The sequence below is a fragment of the Lissotriton helveticus genome, chromosome 6, assembly GCF_964261635.1.
Source record: "Lissotriton helveticus chromosome 6, aLisHel1.1, whole genome shotgun sequence".
In the NCBI taxonomy this organism is placed as follows: domain Eukaryota; kingdom Metazoa; phylum Chordata; class Amphibia; order Caudata; family Salamandridae; genus Lissotriton; species Lissotriton helveticus.
The window spans coordinates 225,586,449-225,612,327 of NC_136067.1; the positions used below are offsets into that span (position 1 = coordinate 225,586,449).

At 44.9% G+C, this 25,879-nt stretch overlaps 1 protein-coding gene across 2 annotated transcripts in view; it reads right to left on the reverse strand.

Annotated features, from left to right (window-relative positions):
• CYP39A1 (cytochrome P450 family 39 subfamily A member 1) overlaps positions 1-25,879 on the reverse strand; it is a 265,029-nt gene that overhangs the window by 13,474 nt on the left and 225,676 nt on the right. For both annotated transcript variants that reach the window (XM_078647646.1, XM_078647647.1), the window contains exons 11-12: positions 11,450-11,537; positions 6,470-6,574 (exon numbers count right to left, since the gene is read on the reverse strand). In XM_078647646.1, the coding sequence (XP_078503772.1) occupies positions 6,503-6,574; positions 11,450-11,537 (160 nt within the window). In that variant the 3' untranslated portion in view covers positions 6,470-6,502. The remainder of the gene's footprint in view (positions 1-6,469; positions 6,575-11,449; positions 11,538-25,879) is intronic.

Genomic DNA, 25,879 nt, shown 5'->3' on the forward strand with positions numbered 1-25,879 from the left:
AGTGCGATAAAGGAACAGCTGGAGACCGGAGGGGAGGAAGGGTTTCCGCTTTTTCGTTTATTTACTCAGGGGAAGGGGCCAGCCTCGGCTCGTGTTGGGCTCCAGGCTCCAAGAGGACTTCGAGCCGAGATAGAGCCAGGGCCTTCAAGGGCTGGTGCACCTCTAATAAAGCACAATCCGTGTGTTTTTGCTGAAGGACATTGCTCTGTATGAGAGGAGAAAGGCGATAAATGTGACTCGCGGTTCTTTAACGGATGGAGCACTGTTCGCTAGCCCTGTTCACCAATGGTAGGACCGATATCAACCATAAAACAAGCATGTGCAATGCAATAGGTCGCGCATTTGTCAGAGTTAGGGCTATAGGTGTTGTAAATGACAGTGTCAATAACCTATGTGTTTTAACCAGAGAAGCAGCTGCATCACTTCCTAGAAGACTTTGGGGGTCTTTAGGATGCCTCAGGAAACTGGACCGCCCGCCTTAAGGGCGGTGGTCCTGTGGGGGCAATTAGGATGCGCCCGCCACAGTGGCGGGCGCATCCTGCATTCCTGTCTTTGTGGCGGGCGGTGCACTTAGCATCGCCCACCACAATGCCAGGAAGGCATGTTGTGCATGGAACTTCAGGGGGGTACCATAGATACCCCCCATGTGCACCCCCCACCCCCGGAGTACCTGGGGGGCCGCAACGGGCCCCCTCAGTCTATTCCTGCATGCCTTTCCGTGGGGGCAATGCCGCCACAGAAAGGCCTCTTTCCGCACCCATGTTAATATGGCTGGCTGTGTCTAACAGACACCGCCACCATATTAAACCCTTTTCCGCCCGGTCAACTCTGACCGGGCGGAAAAGCGGCGGACGGTCTTTCCGTCCTCCGCGGTACCCACTGCCATAGTCTTTTGGCGGAGGAGAAATGGGTGGCGGGTGGGGTCGGATCACGGGCGGATTGCCACCGCCATGCAGGCGGTGGCGATCCGCCCATGATCCTAATGGGCGCCTTAGAATGAGGAATTACCGCTAGGAACAGAGAAGCAGCTGCAGCATTGCTTGAAGTACTTAAAATGAGAAATTACTAATGGGAACAGAGACACAGCTGCAGCACTGTCTAGAGGACGAAGAATGGCTTTGTTTAATGTTTTTGTGAAGGACAGGAAGGTTGGAGGGGGCACAGGGAACCGTGGAGAGGGACATCAAAACAACGGACATCGGTAGTAGGGTGAGTGGGGCAAGCCACATGAGGGAGGTGAACGGGGAGCAAGGAGTGGCAAAATATTGGAGTGGGGAAAGCAACATGAGGGCGTCGGGGGCAGGAGAGAGGGAGCTTGTATAATGCAACTGGTAGGCCGAGTTTGCGCTAGGTAAAACTGCAAGAAAAAAAAGACTTCCAATGCCTGACAAAGCAACTCCTACTATTTCCACAAGAGCCGGATGAGTGGTGAATGTGGCCTCAGTCTGTCTAAGCATTGCAAAACTCCATGCAGTAAAATGGACTTGAATAAACATAAAAGCACATACAGGATAACAAGTACCCATCCCTCCACAAGCCCACATAGCAGTTCAACCATGCGTGATAATTGAGGAACGAGTGGTAACATCCTGCTATAGAAGTTGCAGGTTACAAATGACTGTTCCGTTCCCAGTTCACTCACTAATCAGCCGGAACATTTATTACGAGATCAATAGGAAACATGTTGCAAAAGTGATATTTGTGAATGACAAATTGAATATACGTAAGGTTTGGATCATGTCGCGGAACACAAGATTGTGTGGCTTTCATGAACAACCCGAAACTGGTCCTAGGATGCTTGTTTCCAGTCCAGCAAAGGCATGGCTTGGCAGCTCGGGCTGGACTGTTCCCATGAGACACAGGGTCAAGATTGATTTGCATATAGCTGTGTCTGACCTGGGGTGGCAAAGTGAGCTAAAATCATCAACCCAGATCTGTGACGCGGGGTGAGTGTTTGAAAAGTTTCAGCACTCCGTACATCATCTCCGTGTGGTTGCCATCTTTTACTTACGTCACATATTGTATTTAAATGACACCGATCTCCACTCAAGCTCTGGGTTTTGCAGGGTCTTCTGTACTCTGATGCCAAACACTACCACAACATTGTATTTTTTTCACTGGGATGCTCCTAGAGGCAAAAGTTGGTAAATCCTTTGCGCTGTCTGCTGAATTCACCCCGAGAATGGAGCAGAAAAGGTGGGGGTGGCAATTAACTTTTAAAGAGATCATGCGCCATTCACCGGAAGAACTACCAAGGGCAGCTTGCAACAGAACTACAGTACAGGACAAAATCATTGTACAAGCAAGCAACAAGGGTGGGGTATTGGCGGAGGGAGGGCGTTAGTGAGCAGCAACACAAAGGAGACAGGGCAGGAGTTAAAAGGACAGACGTGAGAGGAGGAAGGGACAGAATGGTGACTCAAGTAAACAACCAGCAAAGGGCGGTAGGTGGTGGTGGATTAGAAGGCCTGGGAAAATGCGATTGTATACATTGCCCATACCACGGCGAACCTCTAGCAGATGTGTGCACATGTGCACACACAACCACAGCTTCCAGCCAGGATTGAACGGTGCAGGTACTTCTAAGAAGTGCTTGATGTAAATAATAAGTCAGCATTAAAGTGAACATGCTCCCACAGCGAAGGCAGTGCTCTTGCCAGCCTACTCTGACGGCAGTGTGCTTTAAAGAGCCAGCAACAGTACAAGAAAAGAGGCCACTCGGAAAACTGCCGGTAACATTTGACCTTGATCTTTTAATATACTGCAAATGTAAGGAGATAAGACATGATTTACAAGCGCTGTAGGCACAACCTAAAAAAAACAAGCAACAGAGTGGGAGGCAGGAGAAGCAGCAGTAACACAACTGTGGCATTAGGAGGTGGTGGGAAGAAGAATGCTATATTTGAATGTAAGCACACAGAGCGCTGAATCTGAACACAGACACACAGTTACAGAGCAGAAAACCAAGAAAAAAATAGTCCCCCAGAGAACAGATAAAGAACCAGAGCGGAATGAGATAGTCCTTAGCCCATGCTCTATGGGAGGAACAGAAGAGAGTAAGGAGGGACAAAGGGGCAGGACTGACCACTAGCAAGAGAGGATTTTTAAAGGACACTGACAAAGACAAATAAAAAGTAAAGGCAAGAATGGAGATAGGCTTGATGCTCACAGACTGATTACAGCAGGTCTTGAAGAGACAGCGCATCCACTGTCCAGCTCGACCTAAAATTGCAATTGACAACAGAGGGTCCAAACAGGATCTGTGATGTCAGCCACATCTATGTGGGACACTGTGTGGACATGTCCTGGGAGATGCGGCATGGAGAGTGAAATTCAGAGGAGCACTGTGGCTAGGATATTACCAAGCCTGTCACCCCCATTCCGAGGTGCAGAACTATGAATGACGCAGTAATACCGCACCTGGTAGATATTCTATCTACCCTGTAATTTCAGCATTTACCGAGTGGTAAACTACGCCTCCAAAGCAACAAACCAATTGTAACGAGGGTCTTCCATTATTAAATGAATCCATCCTAAAACAAAGTCAGCTTTGTGGGGTTTATGAACTAAATATAGCTCTAAATTTGATCAATTTTGCTGACTAAAAGATTAAATGCAGGCCCGAATTTCTGTTGGAAGTTTAAGTTAGACGTTTCATCATTCTTTCTTTAAAAATCTATGTTTGAAGTCTGTTTTGCAGAATAGGATTTTAAGGCCTGGGAAGATTACATGGGCACGTCGTGCCCTTGTAGGACTCTCTGGAAAGCCACTCGAGCCTCCTACGGAGAACCCTGTCACTTGCACTGTTGTCAGTGTAAGGAAACGATCCTAAAACTCTTTGTTATACACCTCTACCACTTGATGCACAGAGGGGCGAGGAGGCAGCCGATGTCTCTGGCAAGGAGGATAACTGAGGATGCCTCAACCTGCTCCATGACGAACCAGGAACAACGGACCTTAAACAGGGAAACTCCTTATCACAAACAATGCATGAAAGGATGAATAAGCTAGTGTTAGGACATGAGCATTTGGTGGGATGCTAGGGCCTACAAATTCAGGAAAACCACCATGCACATCTTAATCTCACGGGGAACAGCCTATGGTTCACTGGGGACTGTCCTCAACCATTCAACACATTGCCATATTTGGGAAGCCCTTACATGACTCCCTTCAGTAAGAACAGGGCACCTTCCATGCTTATTGTGCGGTAACACCTGCCAGTACTGGTCAATTGCAAGTTAACCGCATGCGCGCTAGCGGTTTTCCCGCTGTGCTCTGCGTTTTTGTAAATACGGCGTTACATGACGAGCTCAGCTCGCCATGAGCGTACGAGCGGCGTAACTAGCGCGGAAGGGGTTAAACCCCTATGAACAGGTAATACCTGTGCGGGCATGGGATTACTGTGAGGTAAGTGTGTCTAGTGGCTTCTGTGTGGGGCAGGGTAGAGAGAGGAGGGTAGGAAGGGAAGAGGAGGGAAGGGGAAGGTTTCTGGCATGGGTGAGCCACCACTGGTGGTTCCTTGATGCCTTTAATATTCTATCAGGACAAAGAGACTGCGTGTATGCATGTATGTGGTACTTCATTGGCAGGGGTCTCCAACCTTTTCTGTACTGCGAGCTAAGTATGTTCAATGAAACGCATTGAGAGCTACTAATATCATTACTGTTGTATAATCAACTAGTGAAAGGAGAGGTAGCTGGTTAGTGGATGGGTAATGCACTGCAATGTGGTCTTTAAAGAAGTGCAAAATGGACCAGTGCTGGTGTGGTCCTCATGGATAGAGGGATGTTATTCCAGATCCTGGGTCACAGGCAGAAAAGACCTGCTGCCTTTATTTTCTTTTTTACCCTTCTTAGACGGCAGTCTGATGGTTTTCTGGCTCTGGGTATGCAGAGAACCACTAGAGTTGGTGAACTTGTCAGCCAAATAAGTAGACATGCTGACTGTGATGGCATTGTAAATGAATTTAATGATGGTGCGGGCCGGCAACAGGATCCTATCGAGTTCCATCAGGATAGGGGTGATGTGATCATGTCTTAGTCCCAGGATGCTCTTAAGAAATGCTAATGTGGAGTATGGGAGGCCAGGAGCATGGCTTTACTACCAGAAAAGTGGGGTACAATTGATATTACTTAAATATGGTGGTCCTAATATCTTCTAGTGGTTGCGCAATCAATCATGGCATCAAAAAACAAGGTCATGCGAGGAATGTCACAAAGGTCTTCTTTTCTTTCCTGTTTCATTTTGTTTCCTACATGTCTTTTTTTGTATACTATATTAATTACCCTTTTTTACAGATATAGCACATTATAGATTGTTACTTCTGTTCATCAAAGACACACACTTCTACACAATGCTGCAGTCTGAACATTTTCACTGGATGCTACCTGGGGAACACATTACATAATGTTATCATTGTGAGTCTGAGAGCATTCTGGGAGGTGGGATTGGAAAAAATAAGGGAAGTATACAAAGCCGCCCAATATTGACATTCAACAAATGTCAATATCCGCTGCTAAGTCAAACTTGGTACTTAGTAACAGATCTTCATTAATCCCATCAAATGAGGGAACAGACAGTACCATGAAGGAATTCGGAGCCTAGTGGAAGGATATTATGGGGTGATTATCAATCTCAGGAGAAACCAATCCTAGGATCCTGAGATCATTGGAAATATTTTTGTTGTAATTAAATCTACAATTTGGGAGAGAAGAGATTTTGTTAAAGCTGACTAAAACAGTGAGGCATTTTAGAGAAGCTAGGGCGCTCGACCTCGGACCTGGGGATCTGGGTTCGAGTCTCGGGAACGACGCTAAGACATCCTGTGATTCTGGGCAAATCACGTTATCTCCCTGTGCCTGACAAAAATGAATGTGTGTCCTCATGTAACGTAACTGGTGCTATGTAAAGCGCTCTGATACCCGATTCGGGTCAAGTTAGCGCTATATAAAACTCTGCAAAAAAAATAAAAAATACACAGGAGCCAAGACTCTAGGGAGCTAACTGTATTCTGTCATTTGTATGAAGGCCTAAAACCTCTATCTGGCTTGAATACTGTATCCAGCAGTGGGTAGGTAGTTCTTTGACGCAAACTATTTCTCAGACATATCCTGTGAGTAGGTTCTAAAAAGCATCAAGGCCCTTCTGTCTAGAACCGTCACCTTACGTCAGCCCCTGGTAATAAATTCCTTTAATTCACCTGCTGCCTTAAAGGCTTGAGAACAAGTCCTCTGCAACTGAATCTAACTTTGCAATCTGCCTTTTGTAACATTAGGTAGAATTTGTACCTAATTTGAGCATAGCAGGCAGAAGCTAACCAGGTGAATATATTCTAGTCAGATGATGCAAGCCCTGTGAGGTTTTTTAGAAGCAAAGCCTCTTTATGCAAGCTAGAACCCTTGAAGCGGGAGAGAGAACTTTTCCACAATGTTGCACATCTATAGAACACATGTGTTTTAAAGTGGAGTACCTTCATGTTAGTTTAGTTGTGGTGCATCACCCTTCACGCTCTGTGCTTATAATTCACCATGCATGGTCCATCAGGCTGCTGGGTCCCCACTAAATGGCGATAACTCTGTGGAAACCAAAAAGAGAAACATACAATATTGAGAAAGTTTACTTGGAATATTTTTCTCAACCGTAAAACGTTATTAGAACGACATTTTGCATGAATATAATGCCCAGCTAAGTGCCCAATTTCGCATACCTATGTATGAACAGGGTTGCAGTTGGTTCTTAATCTTTTGGATAAAAAGAGTTATCTCCTTTTGCCCTATTTGGTTCTTGGAGCAGTTCCGAATGCGTCTGTATTAGTTTTTCCAACTGTGACCGGCATATCCATTGGTACACAGTGTACTTTATTAATTAAACAGTGAGAACTTCTATATTTTTGATTTGGTATCCTTACATCTTATGATGGCGCATAATAAAGGTGAATAAAAATTTGGTGCTCTTATACTTAACTTTTTAAATGTAGTTCTCTTTTGTTATCTTCACTCAAGTCTAACAACCTCCATGAAGCCAACATGTTTCACTGTAGCGAGCAGCGCTCGGGCTTTCTTAAGTCTTGTTATAGATCTTTAGACAGCTATGGCTGTGGATCCACTTGTTTCAAAGACCTCTTCCCTTTTATTGCTCGCATTGTTAATTTATATATATTCTCTTTTATAATCTTCACTCAAATCTAACAAGATGCTCCTTAGTCAACACGTGTTTCACCGCTGACGGACAGCACATGGGGCTTTCTCAAGGCACATTATAGATTCTTAGATAGCTATTGCTGTGGGTCTGCTCATCTCAAAGGTCTCTTCCTGCTTTGGTCCCATCATAGTCAACATGCGGTCTTGGCTTATGACCTCTTTTGTTTTGTTTTAATCATTATATTCATCTGGTGAGTCACCTCGTTTTTGCAGTCAAGTTCATTTTATAACTATGCTGATAATACAAAGCTATTACTGAACATGAACAAACACAAAGCTTGTACTGCTACGGAACAAACAACAATTACTGAAACAATCTATTTACAAAACATATTAATTCTTGCATTGCTGAATTAAAAAAAATGGTAATTCCAGTTACTGTCCTGAAGGGCGCACTAACAGTAAGCTCAATGGTTCATGAACTCTATGGTTCAGGGAGATGGGTCGAAACAACCCCTCCGCTTTTCAAAAATATGCAAAGTACAAGGGGGTGGAGCCCCCGTGGCCTAATAGGGCTCGAGGCGGGGGCCCCATCCCCTGGTGTCTAATGTGGCCCCCTCCCCAAGTCTTCTCAAGCCTTGGGCACCCCATCAACCAGGGCTGTCTGTTTTTTAACAGAGATGGGGGGACGCCCGGCCTATTTTGGCCCGGGTGCCTCATCCCCCCTCCATTAATAATAGGTGGATTCCCCAGTGCCCACCCAAGGCACCTACCAAACACCATGCTTATGGCTGTGGTGGGAGCGCCGGGTGCAGATGCCGAAATTGCTCCCGCCGTAGAAAGATGCCTGCTTTTTGCATGCTCCCTCCGGGCAGGAACTGTATATGTTTTGTGTCCCTACCCACCAGACTGCAGTCAGGAAAACAGAACACAAGTTAGCAGACGGCGGAAGCATTTTTAAATCTCCCTCCGGCTGGATGCAGACCTAGGACCTGATTTAGATAGTGGCAGATGGGTTACTCCGTCACAACAGTGACGGATATCCCATCTGCCAAAATATAAATCCCATAGGAGATAATGGGATTTATATTTCGGCGGAATGGAGATCTGTCACTGTTGTGATGGACTAACCCATCCGCCAAGATCTAAATCAGGACATTGGTGTTCTCCCTTTCAACGGGAGATTTAAATAATGCTCCTGCCAGATGGGAGCAAACACGTTTTCCTGCCTCTGTAGTGCCGACTGGAAAACTGCTGTGCTGAGGGTGGGATCCCGGAGTCGCAATAAGTGAGCCAGCCCTGAGGGATGAGCCCTGAGGTCTTTAAAGGCTCATGGAGGGGGGCAGCATGCACTCCCCCCTTTTGACTAATGTTAAGGCCCCAAGAGATGGAATCCGAGGCCTTTTTAAGGCTCAGGAAGGGGGGTGTGCCCCCTCCCCTTTTTACATTTGGCCCCCGGGGGTTGTGTACCCCGTGCACTAAGTACGCTCAGGGAAGAGGGGGGCTTTGATTTCATGCACCAGATCACAAAAAGCACAATCTGTGAACCAAGCTCTAGCTTCCAGCCAAATTTGGTTTAATTCCGCGCAGCAGTTTTTGCAGTAACGCTGACTAAAGTAGAATATGGAAAATGCTTCAGGATTTTGCATTTTGGGACCCCCCCTTTTTTCTTGGCCCCTGTTTGACGAATCACCCCGAAACTTTGCATGCACAAACTATGCAGAAAAGAGCACATTTTCTTTGGAAGGTTTAGTGAAGATTTGTCAAACGGCGCCAAAGTTATTAGCAAGACAAAAAGTATTTCCCAGGGAAAGGCTGACCAACTATAACTACCAGTAGGTAAAGTGTGTGTTTATGCGTATATATATCTGTAGCTATATATATATATGCATATATAAAATGTGTATATATATATATATATTTATATATAGATATAGATATAGATAGATAGATATTTTCACTGGAAAAAACAAAGGTTAAAGAGAGGTTATAGTTAGGCTCAGCTTTCACTCGTAAATAAACATAGAAATTCAGGAGTTTATAGTTACCTGAGCTAGCTATAACTTACACCCCTGCAATGCGCTGCTTATTCACTGCTTACTCACATATTACATCACTCATGACATGGTCAGTGACATCACCGATGACATCTCAAATGACATCACTGATAACATCATCTATAGAATGACTCACACACCCACTCACACCCCATGCAACATTTCATACACCTACTCACACACCAGTCACATACCCAGTTACATACCTATACAAGTACTCACAGAACCACTCACTCATTCATAGAACCACTTACACATCCCTGACTCACTCATACGCTCACTCACAAAACCACCCACTCACCTACACAGTATTCATACAACCAATCACTCCCCCATGCAGCCAATCGCACAGCCACCCACTCACCCATACTGCTACTCACACACCTATTTATTCACCCATACAGCAGCTCATACACTCATGCACCCACACAATCTGAGAACGCCCACGAAGGGGGACCACGTGACCCCCCACTCATTAAAATAAAATGATTTTGGCCCCGGGAGGTGATGGTAAATCCTAGGAGGGACCCCCATTCGCTCCCCCTCCTTTATTTTTTGCATGACCCCGTGATTTGCCCCAACTGAAGCCGAGTCCCGAGATGGCTGCCAACATTTCGTAGTTGAAGTGTGGGCAGCCAATCAGATGTCAGGAGAGGTCTGTTGGATCGGTGGAGGATCCGCTTCCTAGATATCTATATTAATTTTCCCTTCAATGCCTCTAAAACTACCGAGCAGATTAGCAGCAAATCATAAAAAGCACACTTTCTGGACCAACGTCTAGCTTTCTGCCAAATTTTGTATAATTCTGTTAAGCGGTTTGGGCTGCAGTCATGTTCTAAATCCCTACGGGAAAATGCATTGGGAAAAAGCATTTTAGAGACCCTCTTTATCCTCAACCCCCTGAAGACAGATCACCCCAAAACTTTCAACACAGCAGCTGAACTGACAACAAAAGTATACATTTTGAAAAATTCGTGCAGCTTCATCAAGCTGCGCCAAAGTTATTGGCAAAACAAAAAATGCTTTTTCTATGAAAACTAGGCACTAAATATAACTACCTAGTGGTGACCGACAGTGGTAATATACACACACACACACACAGGTCTGCTCATGCGTCAGTCACATTGTGCTCCATCCACCAGAGCTTTCAGTATGGGGTAGGTAGTGGGTCAGCTCACTTCAGCTACTGGTTCTGTTAAGTCTCTGTGGCTGAAGACCTATTGTTTAAAAAATAATATATAGAGTCAGCTCATGATTGTATTGGTCCCAGCGCCTTGTTTGATGGCTTCCCTTCCTATTCTCATCTGTCCCACCCCTGGATCATTTTTATTTTACATCATGTTTAATGGGATGTGTTGCATGCTTCCTTTCCTGACATGAAGGGGCTGGTGTTCTTTTTCTGTCAGTAGTCCTTCGCTCTCACCCATCTCAGCTTTGTTTATTTAATTTTGAGAGGTCCTACAATCCTAAACCCGCACACTAATACCAGGATACATGCGTTTGTTCATTAGCTCCTATGCCATCATCTACACATAACTCCCATTTACTTCCCACACCCCACATTTTTTTTTTACTTGTATTACTATTTTTTGTTTTGAGGACCTAGTAGAGGTATTCTGCTATTGGGTCATTCAAGTCCCTCCATTTTGTTGGTGTAGTGTCCCACGCATATATATATATAAATACATTTCAATTTACTGTTTCAAAATGGCGGTCCTACATCTTGGAACATTAAATTATAAATAAAGTATTTAAAAACAATTCCAAGTCTGCCACGGCGCATGCATGCAAATATAAAGCAGACATCCTGGAATTATTATTTTGCCTTCAGGAAAATCACTCAAAGATAGCCACCAAAGCATGACCTGCAGCTATTTGGGAATTATTTCTCTTAAAACGTAGAAAAAGCATTTCAAAATGACCATCACTAATGCGCATGGCGTGCAAGACCAACGTGGAATTTTTTATTTTTTTGCTTTAAGAAAAATCAATCTAACATGTGTTAGTGTGCGTACGTGCACCGGCCACATAGGGGAAAAATCATTGGCAAAGTCAAAAGGTATCACCGGTGAGACCAGTTAGCTTTGCAGTTGCTTGTTGACCTTTGTTGTGCTATATCGAGAGAAATTTTAAATGTACTGATGCTGACAATATCCTCACCAGAGTGGCAAGCAAGAGCATGGCAATTCATATTATTTTTTACCAACAAACAAATACCAATGAAAGGTTAACTCATGTTATGGCACACCTTACCTGCTTGGGGACTGGATCCAGGAGAACAAAGTCAAATTTGTAAAGAATTGAAACAACGACCAAGTGGATTTCCATTAGTGCAAACCACCTGAGGGAGAACAACAGTTGTTTATTAAAAGCCTCAATTTCTACCAATATAATAAAACTTCTTCATAGTGACATAATGCATTATGTACCGTTTGAGGGGGTTTCAAACCCTTTGCTATTCTATAATTCCCCTTAAGGAAAAAATATTTCAACAGTGGCCCACCAGACCCTATGAAATAGGTAGGTATGTTATGTTGTCATGTTATGTGTATTTGCAAAGTGCACAATAACCTTGAGGGTATTCTCGCACCCAGCAGGTAGGTGTGTGTTCCTAGCCCTGCTTATGATAGGTTGGTTAATTGAAAAGCCAGGTCCTCTGCTTCCAGCGGAATTTAAGAAGAGAGGAGAAGGCTCCAATGTGGAGTGGGAAGTTCTTTCAGGATTTAGGATCAATGTAACGCTCATCCTCTTGATCTGGTTCTGTGTATACGCGAGATGTGTGCGAGTAGGAATCATGTGGAGCAGAGGTGTCTGAGTGGTTGGTGGAAGGAGATGCCACTTTCCATGTAGTCGGGACCTGAGTTGTGTACTGCATAGATTTGAAACATGGGAACTAAGAGCAGCCATTAACCCCCTCAATCAAAATTAAACATTTCTTATAGTTTCCTGAAATCACTTTGGGTTTTACATGTATGACGCTTTTGCTATTTATGGCAAAAATACTTTCTTCTATTTTTACTTCGAAGTGTCCCTGGGTTAGAGTCCTTCAGCCACTGGCTTCGAAAAAAGGGCTGATGCTTTTGTTTGTGCTTACTGTTCGGTACACAAATAAGCACTGACAAAGCCAAAAGCACTCTGTTCAAATGTCAAATCTAATTGATTTGACTATGCATGTTATACGTTGTTTAATATATTTCAGACTGTGAATTGCTTAACAGTGGAAGGTTGCATGGCATTTTTGGTTATATGCATTTATGCCGATTGGTGTCTATATACATATAAGTGGACAGTAGTGTGAATAGTGGCTCCAGCTCAAGACTTCAAAAGACTTGAAATTCGAAAATGGACTCTCATTCCAGCCATCACCTGTGAACGGTTTAAATGAGAAGTGAGTGGGCGACAGAGTGAATGTGTGGATGAGTGTGTTACACTAATTGAAATTTGTTGTGAGTGAAGGTATTGGTATTTTGTGAAAGTGCTTAACATTAAGGACAAGGAGGTATGTTGGCATACTCATGAGGACGTATTGTGTATTTAAACATACACCTTAAAATCTACGACATTTTGGGTATAGTATGGAGCTGGTAGATGTTTTTGTCTTCAAGAATTTGGATTTCATACATGTCTTATTATTGATGTAATTTGGTTCAATGGAGTGCCATGAATGGGGTGAGGACAGTAAGGAGGTTGAGGGCAGCTGATCGCAGAGAGTCACAGAGAGGAAAAGTAGGAAGAAGCCCTGCTGTGCCATGCTTTAATCACAAGGGTGAGCTATTCAGTTTGTTATCATGGCACTGAGCTTTTCATGTGTCTTGGTAAGTTATAGTTGTAATTGGTTTCTTGGGATTCAGAGTATTTTGGACTTCATATGGCACTGGGGGCTGCTTTTTGGGGCACAGGAGCGGCCACAAGTAATCTCTTTAAGTGGCAGTGGACTTGAATGCATGGGGCACATTAAACTGTTGGTGCCATTCCACGTGACCCCTCTCTGATCCTATAGAAGTGGTCAGTGCTGTTGTGGCTATCACCTGCAGAAATCTGTTTGGTGAACCTCCACCCAACCCAGTTTGGCTAGTTTTAGGTGCAGGGATACTACTGGGTGGCTGAATTAATGTTTCTGTCCGGTAGCGCCTTAAATTCAGCTACAAAATGGTTCAACCCCAAATTGGCAATAAGGTGGTAACAGTAAATACATATCAAGAGGCAAATTATATAACTGCAAATGCAATGGAACATAATAGCATGTAATCGAGGGCTAATCTCGCATTTGCTTACCATTGGTAACGATATTTTTGGTGAATACGTAATCTTCCTGCAGATTCCTCACCTCACGAATATCCTCTTAGGAGTGAGATCAGTCTGGAAATCCTTCTACCCCAGCTGTAACTCTCCAGCCCTGCTAGGCCCTTTTCCACTCCCAATTACACCTGCTTATGAGCAGGAGGGCGGGAAACGACTGAAGGGGATGGGAGGAGAGTAAAAATGTGGGCAAAGTGTCTGTGACCAGACAAGTCTGTTGCCAGGTGCGGAGTGCATTTCAAGCTCCCCCTGTTCCAGAGGAGGCTGGACCGGGAATGGACCGTGCTTGTGCCTCCAGTGTCTGATCAAACCCGAATAAAATTTTGCTGGGTGTGGGTCCGCACCTGGTGAAATTAGGCCTGTTGTTTCTGCTTATCCCAAATGAGGGAGCACTGGGCCAGAGCAGTAACCCCCTAAGTTATGCCGCTCTAGTCAACTTATCAGGGTCCCAGTGTTTATGTGGTCACAAACGATGAGTATAAACAGTTTAGGCAGTACAGCAAAATATGTGAGCTATGGTAGTCACTGTGAGCATTGAGCAAATGACTGTTCAAGAAGCCTGCAGACAATAACACGAAGGAATACAATGGACTGAGAAATTGTTATTAGATAGCAAGAGAGTCAACTACTTCAAAAGTAAATGCGATGAAACATGTAATGCAAACACTATAAAGAAAAACACCAGTGCACTTCCAAAACAGTCTCTTTGATCCCTTCGCTATTTTAGCTTTTCATCAATAATCCATATCCTTGGTCACAAAGTCAATTTCACAAAACCAGAAGATGTAGAAATTTCAAGCCTTTATTTTGCCCACTTTATGGTCCACAGCCGACGCGCGTTTCGCCCCCTTCGGGCTTTCTCAAGGCTGTCAATCATACATGTAACAAAGAAAGACATTTTTTTTTTTTACATATATTAAATACTAAGTGTTATCTTAAGCACGTATACACTTAGTAGATCACTTTTACATCTTACTCATGCAGCAGATTTTTACGTAATGACTATCTTGGACATTCACCATGTGAATAAATCGTGTAATTGTCCACAACCCCATGACATGGAATTGTTGAGGATATCATAAAAATTTACTAACAAAAGAAACCGAGGGAAGCCATGCATTCCAAGCAATCCAACCATGGTTAACTTAGCACCGTGCTATACAACGTGCATGATTAAAACAAAGAACCAATCAGTTGTCAAGCCGCACAACATCTCACCCATGTGATTCAATATAGATCCCGTGTCAAAAGGAAGGAAAAAGGGGTGACTATCCATAACCTGTGTGCCATTAAAACTCCAAAACGACCACTTGACCATGCAATAGGTCAGAATAGGGCATTTCCGCTCACCTTTATATGGTGTAAAGATATATCTCAGTTCCAGCATCTATATACAATTATTAGAATGATACTCATGTACCCTTGTCCAGTCGATCTAGAATATAAGCTGCAGATAAGATAATCTATCAGCAATAACAATTATTTAAAACCTATTCAATTAAAAAACTTTTGCTTGTCATTATGTCTTAAAATTACGACAGATTCCTACCTTAGTCAGAAGAATCATTAATATTGTTGCAGGATCCTTGTATTTTCTCAAGTCAAAACTGTAGTTCAGGATCAGAGACAGGGCCAAAAAGCCACCGAATCTCCTGTTGATTCAAAAGTGAAAGGCCAGCGATCAAGGTGTAGTGGTGGGTCCAGGTGCTGGGCACTGGCACTAATTTGTGGGGGAGTCTGGACTTATGTTTTTTAATCAGGATTTAAACCAGGGCAAGAGAGAGAAAAGTGAAACAGGGAGAACAGGAAGATTGGAAAACAGGGAGAAAGGGAGAAAGGAGAAAGAACCTGCCAGACAAATGAAAAGATGGCCTAATGGCTAGAGCGGTCGACCTTGAAGTTGGGGAACTGTGTTCAAGTTTCGGCAGGGACGTTCAACATCCTGTGATTGTGGTCAAACAAAATTAATGTGTCCCTCTGTAACGCGACTGGTGCTCATGTAAAGCGCCCAGATACCTTCGGGTCAAGTTCCCACTATATAAAACTCCCCCCCCCCCCCCCCCCCAAGAGAAAGTGCAGGTTTGGTGGACGAAAGAGGCATGAGGTGGAATCAAGACTAGGCAGCCTTTGAATTGGGCAACGCAAAATCTTTAGGATTCTGCACGTGTTTATTTATTTATTGTTGCACATGAAATACTGCATATTGCCTCAGTCAGTGCTATGGAGGCGAGAACTTCGGTTTGTGTCATAATTAGTCTAATGTGCTCAAAATTAAAAGACACATTTGTATCTAGAGGACAGCCAGTGGGAACAGAAATGTATTTTACGAGCTCTCCCAGATGTGAAAGCTTTCAAAATGTAGCCTTCTGAAATATTTTTCATTTCCTAATGGAGGCTCCCTGGGCTTGTATTGTGTGCGTTCAAGGATTTTCAGACATCAACATTGAGACACGGTGCAAAGTTCAAACCGATGGTGCCTAATTAGTACTTGATAATTGAGAAATCATCATTCACCACTCTTCTCATAATAAACGCACCCTTTACATGTACAATTATACCTAATTGCAACTCATTAACTTCTAAACCCATTAGCCCTTGAATCATTTCCTTCTGTTAATGACAAAAAGCAAATACAGCGAAAAATAATTTGTACTAAGGCCTCGGTGTATTTCTGATTTTCCACAAGGCAAGTATCTATCTAAAAACAAGTGTAGACTTCCAATATTGGATGGTGTGCTACCCCAAATATGCTTGCAACACAAATAGTGGATGATTCTCTGGGCTGCAGCACAAACTTACAATCCTAAATTGCAGGGGTGGCGTGTCCTTAAGGGAGAAGGGCACCGCCCCCACCTTTTTGCAAACATGAAAAGCGTCTGTCAGGCTGAGCAAAAGTCAAAATTGGGCACTCTTCATGTTCAGGCCAGATAGCCAGGCGCGGTATATATGTGCTAAATGCGCAGGCGCCTGGCTGCCTGGGCTTAATCTAGGCCAGGCTGAGGATTCAACAGTCTTGTGGGCATGACCTCCTCAGTCTGGCAAAGAGCTTTACGGTCCTGGTCGAGGAAGGTAGTGGGGCTGCTTTGAAGAGTTGGGGATGATGTAGCTTACAGCCAGAGCTACTGACTTTAGAAGTGGGAGCTTTGTTCAAGTCCCCGTGTCAACTTCACATGCTGGGCGAATCACTTCATTTTGTCGTGCCTAAAAAAAAATTAATCTAACCTTGTGTAATGTAATTGGTGCTCACATGAAGCACTTTCATGTCCTTGGTTTGAGTTTGAACCATATACAACTGCAAAAATAAAAATAAATGTATGCCAGGACTGCTTTTGATTCCCAGTCCAGCCCTGATGCTAGTGGGTTTCCCGAGTGCCCTATTGTGGCCCTGCAGACTGGTGGTAGGATATATAATCCCAAACGTCTCCATTACCTGAGCAGACAGCCCTCAGCTGCAGACTCATGTCTTTTTGGAATTAAAATGCAACGTCACTGTTCATTTGAATTTCAGGTTTGGAGAATCCACTCAATACCAATCAGATCTTCCAAGGTGCCCTAAATTTTTTAGATGTAAGATATTTTAATTTTACAACATAGGGTGTTTTGGGCCTAATTCAACTACAGTGTCAGAAGCTGTTCCACTCCTACGTTACACCTCTGCATGAAAAGGGAATTTCAGATCCCACAATTTGCAGTCTTCTCATGAACGTCAATTCACCAAAATGCCTGGGGTAACGGACCTGACATCACACACCATTTGACCTCTACTTTCCCTCACACACACATTCACACATACACACACTCTCTCACATAAACACAGTCTCACCGTACACACACACATAACATACATTTAAAAGCATTTTCAACTTTCCTCAGCTGCTGTTGGGGTGGGGGTAATATCCCAGCTAATTTTACTCCATTCTTTCTTACACTAATAGTGAATAACGTACCATTATTCACTATTAGTGTAATAAACAATTGACAGAAAACAAGGAAAACGGAGACCAATCGAAGGACGTCCATAAGGAGGACCGTCCTATGTGTTCCTGGCAGGGCTGGACTGGCCATAGCAGGCACCGGGCATTTCCCTGGTAGGCCGCTAGGGTGGGGGCTGGTTTTGGGCTCCTGGGGGGCCATTTTTGTTACCTGGGGTCAGCGATATCGGCCCCCTGTAACACAATCGGCCATCGCAAACTGCTCGACTGCACTCCCCTCACCCCAGGGGGGGGGCCGCTGAGCAGTTTACTAGGGCCGGTTTCTGTTCCCAGTCTGGCCCTGGTTCCTGGCACTGATTTTGAAAACTTTGAATCCAGGGGTCGCAAAGGCAGTGCCAGGAGTTGCACAGGGCAAGCCATGTGTCGTAGCTGCAACCCCCAGCGACCCCTAAATGACGTCTATGGTCTTCCTAGAAGACATCTGTGCCTCCAAGTTCAAAAGGAAACCCTACTGCAGTCAGGAAGAGGAGTTTCCATCACTGTTTGGGCATCTGTGATTGAACAGAGCAGGTTAAAGTCTCTTCTTTTCGGTAGGGCCTCCAAGTTCAAGCAACTCCTCGGCCAGCATGACCCGAAGGGACAGTGGAGTACATATCGCTTCGAGGTCTACTGGTCTGATTTGGCTGGCAGCTGAATGGCAAAGAGCCTTTTATTTCAGAGCTCTCCTGCACCATCTTGGAGTGTCAGACGAAGAGCGCTATCTAAGTGTTTAAATACCACTAGGTACAAGGACCGTATCCCTCTGGAAATAAATGCGTGGCTGGGAGCCAGTGGGAACTTCTTTCAGACTGATTTAGGATCACCCACCAATGGTATGAAGGCTTTTCCTTTAAGAACCTTTGCGTGGCACACTGACACTCCAGAATCCTGGATCACTGAGGAGGAAATTCCCTTCTTGCCTGCAACAAGAAGACTTTTAACTACTTCCCTTAGGTCCTGCCTGCCCTGAATCTGTGTCCAAGATATTGCTCCAGAACTGCAAGAACTAACTAGTTTCTTGGCCTGATCCAAAGGACTATTGAGACTTAGTCTGCTGGGTGTCTGCTGCAAGATGCCTACTTCAAGGTGAAGGATCATGGAAAGTGGTTAGGGAGCAAAAGAAATCCCTGCCTTGAAGACATGAGAGTTTGGATTTGAATGATCTTATGAAACTATGAGGAGACCCATTGTCATGAAAGAATTTCCTACAAGCTGTGAGGTGGTCAGTGGTGTAGCATTAGCACCACAGACCTCTGTGGTGCGATGGGGGCCCATAGCTCAAGGGGTCCCCCTTGTGCACTGTGCACGGGTGGCGGGAACCGGGCCTGAGAGCTCCAAACTGGGTCTAGGGTGGGGGCTTCCATGTTCTTTGCAGGTGGGGGCCCTCAAGTTATGCCAGGCGATGTGAAGCATGAAGCAGCCTGGTGTACTACTGTTGTTCAATTAACAGCTGAAGTGGACTGTTCACACCTGGTGGATATTTGAAATGTAATCATCCTACATGTGAATGTTACTTGGAAGAGCTGCCTGCCGACCAAGCTTAGCCTGATGTCTGCTGGAAGGGGCCGCTTTGGTAGGGAACTTAATACATCTCTCACCCTCCACAGGATGGTGTCCTGCAGCTGAAGCCTTATGGGAAGAGCCTGCAGACCAGGATGGGCTTACACAAAACAGTGACTTGAAATTAAATATTTAATGTTCCCTCGTGGTCGTCCCTCGAAATCACCCCTCACCTGGCCTCACCGCTCTTACCTGCAGCAGCCGCGGTGCATGAAACAGTATGACTGTGGTTTCAAAAAGGGCCAATGTTCCTATTTGGCTCAAATGTATTCCCTACCTATTGAAGCCACTCCATTGTGGAGGCCTTGTCTTTTCTATAAATGGTGATCATTGGAGGCTCAGCAATTTGCAACTGGCCCGTGATCATGCTGTTGCCCTCTGAACCCGTCACCTTGCTGCAATTTTCCTATTTACTGTCTGTTGCTTTTTGACTCTGGCCTGCATGTGCCATTTTGGCAAATGCAGTCAGTCCTGCTGCGGCAGCATGGTCACCTGGGGCACGCTGCTGCCTTTTGTAGGGTGAGCTAAAGACACAGCTGCCATTTAAGAGGGGACAATGTCTTCGGAATTCAAATCTTACTGCTCCTGATGTTTTTTTGCTCCTTATTTTATTTATTTTATTGGTCCCTTGGGGACCCCTTTCTGAGTGCTTCTGGCTTACCACCTACTTGAAGTAGGTGGTAACTTCGATTGTTTTGCGCCCACATTTACAGTCGCAAAACAAGCGTACATAACAGGGCGACTCGCCATTAAGAAGGGACGCCCTTGGTACGCCTCTTCATATTAGCGACTTGCAAACCCTATTTTGCGAGGTGGTAGTAGTAGGTTACAGACTCCTAAAATAGGGTTTGTACATGCTATAACAATTTTTTGCAGTCGCAAGCGGGCCGCTTTTCATGTTTGAGACCGCCAAAAAGGCTCGTACATCAGGCCCCTGATTCCCCAGTTACAAAGTCAGCATCTCTGGCCGTAACGCCACATCCGCTTAAACAATGTAATTTTTTTGGTCTCACTTAGGGCCCGATTAGGATCGCGGTGAATCCGCATCCTCCGGGCCGGCGGAAGCCACCGCCGGCCCGGAGGATGCAGATTCACCGCTGCGGACACAGAAAAGACGGGGGGTCAGATTAGGATGGCTGGGGGGGTCATGTTTCCGTCCGCCGCTTTCCGCCGCGGTCGCCTTCCGACCGCGGTGGAAAAGCTCTAATATGGTGGCGGTGTCTATCAGACACCGCCAGCCATATTAGGATGCTGGCGGAGACATGCTTTTCCACGGCGGGTTTTCCGCCGTAGAAAAGCATGTGGATATTGGTGTTTGGGGGCCCGTTGTGGGCCCCCAGGGGAGTTGGGGGGTGGGGGGTACACATGGGGGGGTACCTATGGTACCCCACAACATTTACATGCACAAAGCGGCAGGCACCGCGCGGTGCCTGCCGCTTTGTGCATGTAAATGTAAAACATGTAGTTTTAACATTGCGGGGGGTGCCGCAATGTTAAACATACAGGATGTGACCGCCAGGGTGGCGGTCACATCCTAATTTGCACGGAGGGACCGCCGCTGCCCCTGCGGACGGTCCCTCCACCTCTGGGGTGGCGGACGGACGCAGGTCCGTCCGCCATCCTAATCTGCCCTATAGTTCGGATAATGGCACTTATTTCAATATTCACTTCACTATGAATGATGATGGAGGTGATCGTGCCTAGCTAAAGGCAATGAATGAAGAAAACGACACTAAAATAGAACAGCCTCGCGGGTAAACTTGTGCCTCGACTGAAAACGCTGCACCGTTTGCTGTCTTTGAAAGCATCCCGTGTTTATTTGAAAGGGCACAGAGGGATGCGCATAGACACGTTGGCACACAAGAAGCATTCCTGGGAGAAAACCATTAGCTACGCAGGTTTCAGCTGAAGGGCAGACCGCAGCGCGTGCGTGAGCATTAAGATCATATTTAGAATTGTCTAATTTTGGAAATCACATCAGCTATGCGCGTCTTTCCTGCATCTGAGGACATTTTCCGAAAGCCTATAGGAAAAATGCTGGCGACCTCCACTGTGACCTTCAGATCAGTGCCAAAGAGGCCGGCAGGTCTTGCTGACGTCAGAGAAGGGAGATTTTTGCAATAGTTGAACAAATGAGCTGGTTAAAATAAACTAGACTACTGCATTATAGCCCACTGCCCAGGGCTGTATTGGCTGTTAACCCTTTCACTGCCGGGGTTTTCGTTCACCTCTGTGCAGGAACCTTTTTTTTAAAAAAATCAGCATTAGTTTGTGCAAACCTATGCACCTCTGGTAAAAACCCTGCGTCAGTATCTAAGTGCAGCCTCAACAGGTAATGAAAAACATGGAGATGTATTCTTTTTTTTAATTTTTTAAACAAATTTCACTCTATTTTATTGCATTTTTTTTAAATGGCCAAAGACAAATAGTGGACCATTGTCCAAGTAAATGTTGCCATCAATTTCTGGAGTCCAGCAATACCACAAACGTTTGGGTTTTTCTAGGGAATGTAGTTTGTACCTTCGATGATCTAATATTATTACCGCTCTTACAAGTTTGTTTGTTTTTGGAGTTTTATATAGCGCGAACTCGAACAGAAGGTTTCAGAGCCCTTTACATGAGCACCAGTTGCCTTACAGTCACATTCATTTTGTTAGGCAATGGAGATTAAGTGATTTGCCCAGAATCACAGGATGTTGAGCGTCCCTGCCTAGACTCAAACCCGGTTCCCAGATTCGAGTTCGACGCTCTAGCCGTTAGGCCACCTCCTCTCAAGTGTGACAGATTCACAGTTTATGGCACACTGTTCATTAGATGACACGTTTTAAACTCAGGTCTATTTGGTAGGTATACAAACTATGTATATTGTAATTCTGTATGAACTAAGAAACCTGCTGGTGCAGGCCAGACCTCGGTTGCCCAGACTGGCAGGCCAGAAGAACACTCTGAACATGACATTTGTTAGATTTTTACAATTTATTATCCAAAACATGGTAATTCTATCCAGTCTTCTTTGTGCAACCCTGCCGAGAGTTGACCCCATCTTTGTTCCTCTGAGTCTCCTCACCATGGAAGTACCAAACATGTATGTGTTTGCCTAAGCCTAAGGTACCCACAAGCAATGAACTAGGGGCAATACATTCTGGAAATTTGGAAAGCAACTAGTTTAGGGTTCCTGTTTTTTTGTCACAGATAACACACCTGATTTCTATATAAACCAACCCCAACCATATATTGACAACATCCACACATCCCAGGGTTTCTATAGTTGGGTGCCAGACATCACTCACCCTGATTGCTTGGCCACGAGATTGTGCTGAACATGACGCTGTCAGATTTTCAGCATTTATTCCCCAAGACATGGCACCTCCCTCAGGGATGCCTGCACCTGTCTTTTTGGGAGCATTATAATGAAGAGGACACACTATGGTCAAAAGTCATTTTTTGAGATATAAGGTATTTTGTGCCTAATTTAACTAAAGCGGCCAATTATGCTCCCATTAACTAAAGCTAGTTCACACCAGCCTCACACCGTTGCCTCGAACGACAGCTTTGGATCCCACCTGTCTCCACAGCTGTCTGTTTTTTTTATTTCTGTAGTACATACTGTCAATGTTAAACAGGGTGCAAGAACATCATTTTTATAATGGGTCCCATATTTTTTCTTGAGCCTTCTTCGAAGACCACAATGAAAGCTAGAAGTATGAGACCACAAGGCATCCCCACGTGGTCCCCACATTGCCTTCACAGGATATCTCTGGATTTAAGAGTTGAGACCTGATTTCAGGAATATCAAGAAATGCCAGTAAAATGGGGCAAATACAACCGGATCATCAGATCATAACAAGGGCTTCAGGGCTTCTTTTAACATGGATAAAGGCAGCCTTGGTCGCAATTGCTACACTTCAAGTTAGGTTTGGAACTTTCGGACAAGAACGTCAGAGCTAGTACATACATCTTGCATGCACCTGGGTAGGGGCCTGGCTACATTCCTTGTTTCCACTTTCCTATATCGTATTAGTCCATCACCTGACCTTGCGTTCGCTGCACTGTGGTATTTCCCTTTTTCTGCATTTCCACTCCTTTTCCTGCCCTCTTTCCACACAGTAATTTAGGGAGTTCCTCAGTGCTGTGCCTGCAAGAGGTTCTTCAGGAAGGCTTCTCTGCCTGCAATTACTAGTTCTTTGGCATCCAGCTTACAGTCAGCTTGCATTTCCTACTTTGCTTCTGAAAACGTGTGCTCCTTCTCCCAGGCACCCTGGGGCTTCCTTGGGCTCCAGCCTGGTTTCCTGGTAGGACCTGGGCTCATTACCATCTTCCTGTTTTGAATGAGTGGTAAGCCACCAAAGAGCACATTTATGACTCTTAAATGTTTTCAAAACCATTGCATCTTGTTTTGTCAATATTACCAATACTATCAAGCCGTGGTTCTGTGAAGGATCTTGGTGCCATTTCAAAACAGTGTCTCCGGTGTCTTACCAATTGCCCCTGGATCCCAAATGATTTATTACTTTTCAGTATCTTGAATGGAATGGGTGGACATCTGGGCCTGTATTATGTGTTGGACGCAATGCCCTTGTCTGTGCCTCTGAGCACCTTTAGCTGGGTGTGCCCCAGCTGTAAACTTACCCCTGTGACCAAGGCAGCACATTATTCAAAGGCAGACCAGATCTTTGAAGCAGGCAGTCTGTCTTTCACTGTGTAGGTGACAACTAGCCTGCAATTCAAAGGGGGGGGGGGTAGTCAGAGATCCCTGTGCCGGTCATGCCCCCATGCACCATTAGGCTCGCATATGCAGTGCATATTTTGTATTACAAAAGGGGTTGCACAAGCATCTGAAGCCCCTTCTATAATACCAAAATGTCCTGGAGCTCCAGAAAGCATACTCACCAGTCTGTTGCGCCTGGGGCACTTTGTGTAATCAGGCCCCTTGTTATTCCCCATTACAGATTCCACTGACAATCCATTACAAGTAACAACAGAAGCCCTTTCAAAAATTCTAAATAAATTAGAAACCGCTCATCAGGAGCAAATGTTCTTGCTCTCACGGATCAATGAGAGAACTCACTACAATGAAGCTAGTATGTGAGCTGACAGTATTACTAGCAGAACATCTCCTCCACTACAGTCTGGTAACAAGCAGGAATTAAAAAAAGAGCTACTAGAAAGTCAGTACCCCCTAACACCTCTTTTTTCTGGTGAACCTCGCCTGCTTCACACTTATTGATAAGTGTCAGCGGGTTTTAGGATCCAGTGAAGTCAGGCATGGAAATTATGGGATACAGGACTAGAATAGTCTGTCGTAAGTGCTAAACTTCAAGGTTAGTTAGGGGGAGACGTCGGAGGCAAGCAAAGAGCTAGTCTATTTACATCTCACGTGCACTAGGTGTCTCGCAACTTCCCTTGTTTCGGCTATCTGCTTCTATATTAGGTCATCACCTGGCCTTGCATTCTCTTTGCTTTCTTGTGTTCCTCCTTCTCCGTTCATGTACTCTTTCCTACCTCCCTCCATACCAAGCTCTTATATATTCCTCAGTCCTCTGCCTGCTAAGGAGTTCTGGATTGAGTCTATGCTCCCTGCGCTTACCAGTTCCTTGGCAGTCAGCTTACTTACTTCCAGTCAGCTTGTCGTTTCTCCTTTACTCCTACAAACAAATGCGCCTTCTCCTCAGCGTCAGGGGATTTGGTTCGGATTACTAGTAGGACCCAGGCTTGTTAGCGTCTTCCTTTACCGAGGAGGCATAAGCTCCTGAAGAGCAGAATTATGAGTCTTGAATGTCTTACCAAGGAGGAGTATTCTAAAACTATTGTAGTTTGTTCTTGACCACTGAGCAGTGGTTCAGTGATGGTCTGTAGCTTATGTTGGTGCCATTCTGAACCAATGAGTCTGGTGCCCTACTCTTTCCCTTACTTGTCCCTGGTTTCTCATGAAGACATAACTATTCAGTATCTTCACTGGAAGAGGTGGACCTGGTGGACATATAGGATTGTCAGCTGTTTTCCTGGGCTTGTAGCATTACTTTCATAGACCTGGCATCCTAGTTATGAGCATGTGACCCCTCCCGAGCTAACCATGAGGAGGTTCCCAGGTAACACCTTAATGCATGAACTACACCTTAGCCTTTGCTTTCTCAAGAAAAATCTACTAACAGGAAGTCTGATCTTCACACTGTAATTCTCCCCACGACCCCACCACGTGACTCCTTCCAAACATTCCACTGTGATGACATCACATGCACGGCCTGTGTGGCTAGGTCACCTGATCAGTTGACTGTGCCCTGTAAGACACACCCCAGCGCATTCATATGCAGTCACACACTCACTAAAAACAAACACCCACTTACCTATTACCTATCCCTTAAGCAAGAAAAACCAAAAGTAAACTAATCGCAGGATTGACAAGTGCCTGCATCTATGTGCATTGTGACTTTTGTTGAATTCTGACATATTTTACACATGCATGATTATTGTTTGGTCTTCATGTAAAGATATGTAAAAATTACTCAAATGCAAGCAGATCCGCATTGTAATTTAAACAAATTGAAGTTATGTTAGATAACTGGAATTATTATTATGTCAGATTGCTGGAAGTATTAAGTCAGGCTCCCCTGCAGACCCTGCACCTCCCAAAGCACTCCATGGATGTGTGGAAATTCTTGAGCCTCATATCACACAGCTATTAGAACTCTCCTTTGAGTCAGGGCATGTGCCTAAATCGTGGAAAAAGGCAGTGGTTCTGCCTTTGAGGAAAAAAACGAATGTCAGTATGGAACAACTTGAGAACCTACGCCCCATTTCACTTCTCCCATACTTCGCAAAGATTGCGGAAAAGGCAGTGAATAAACAACTTTCA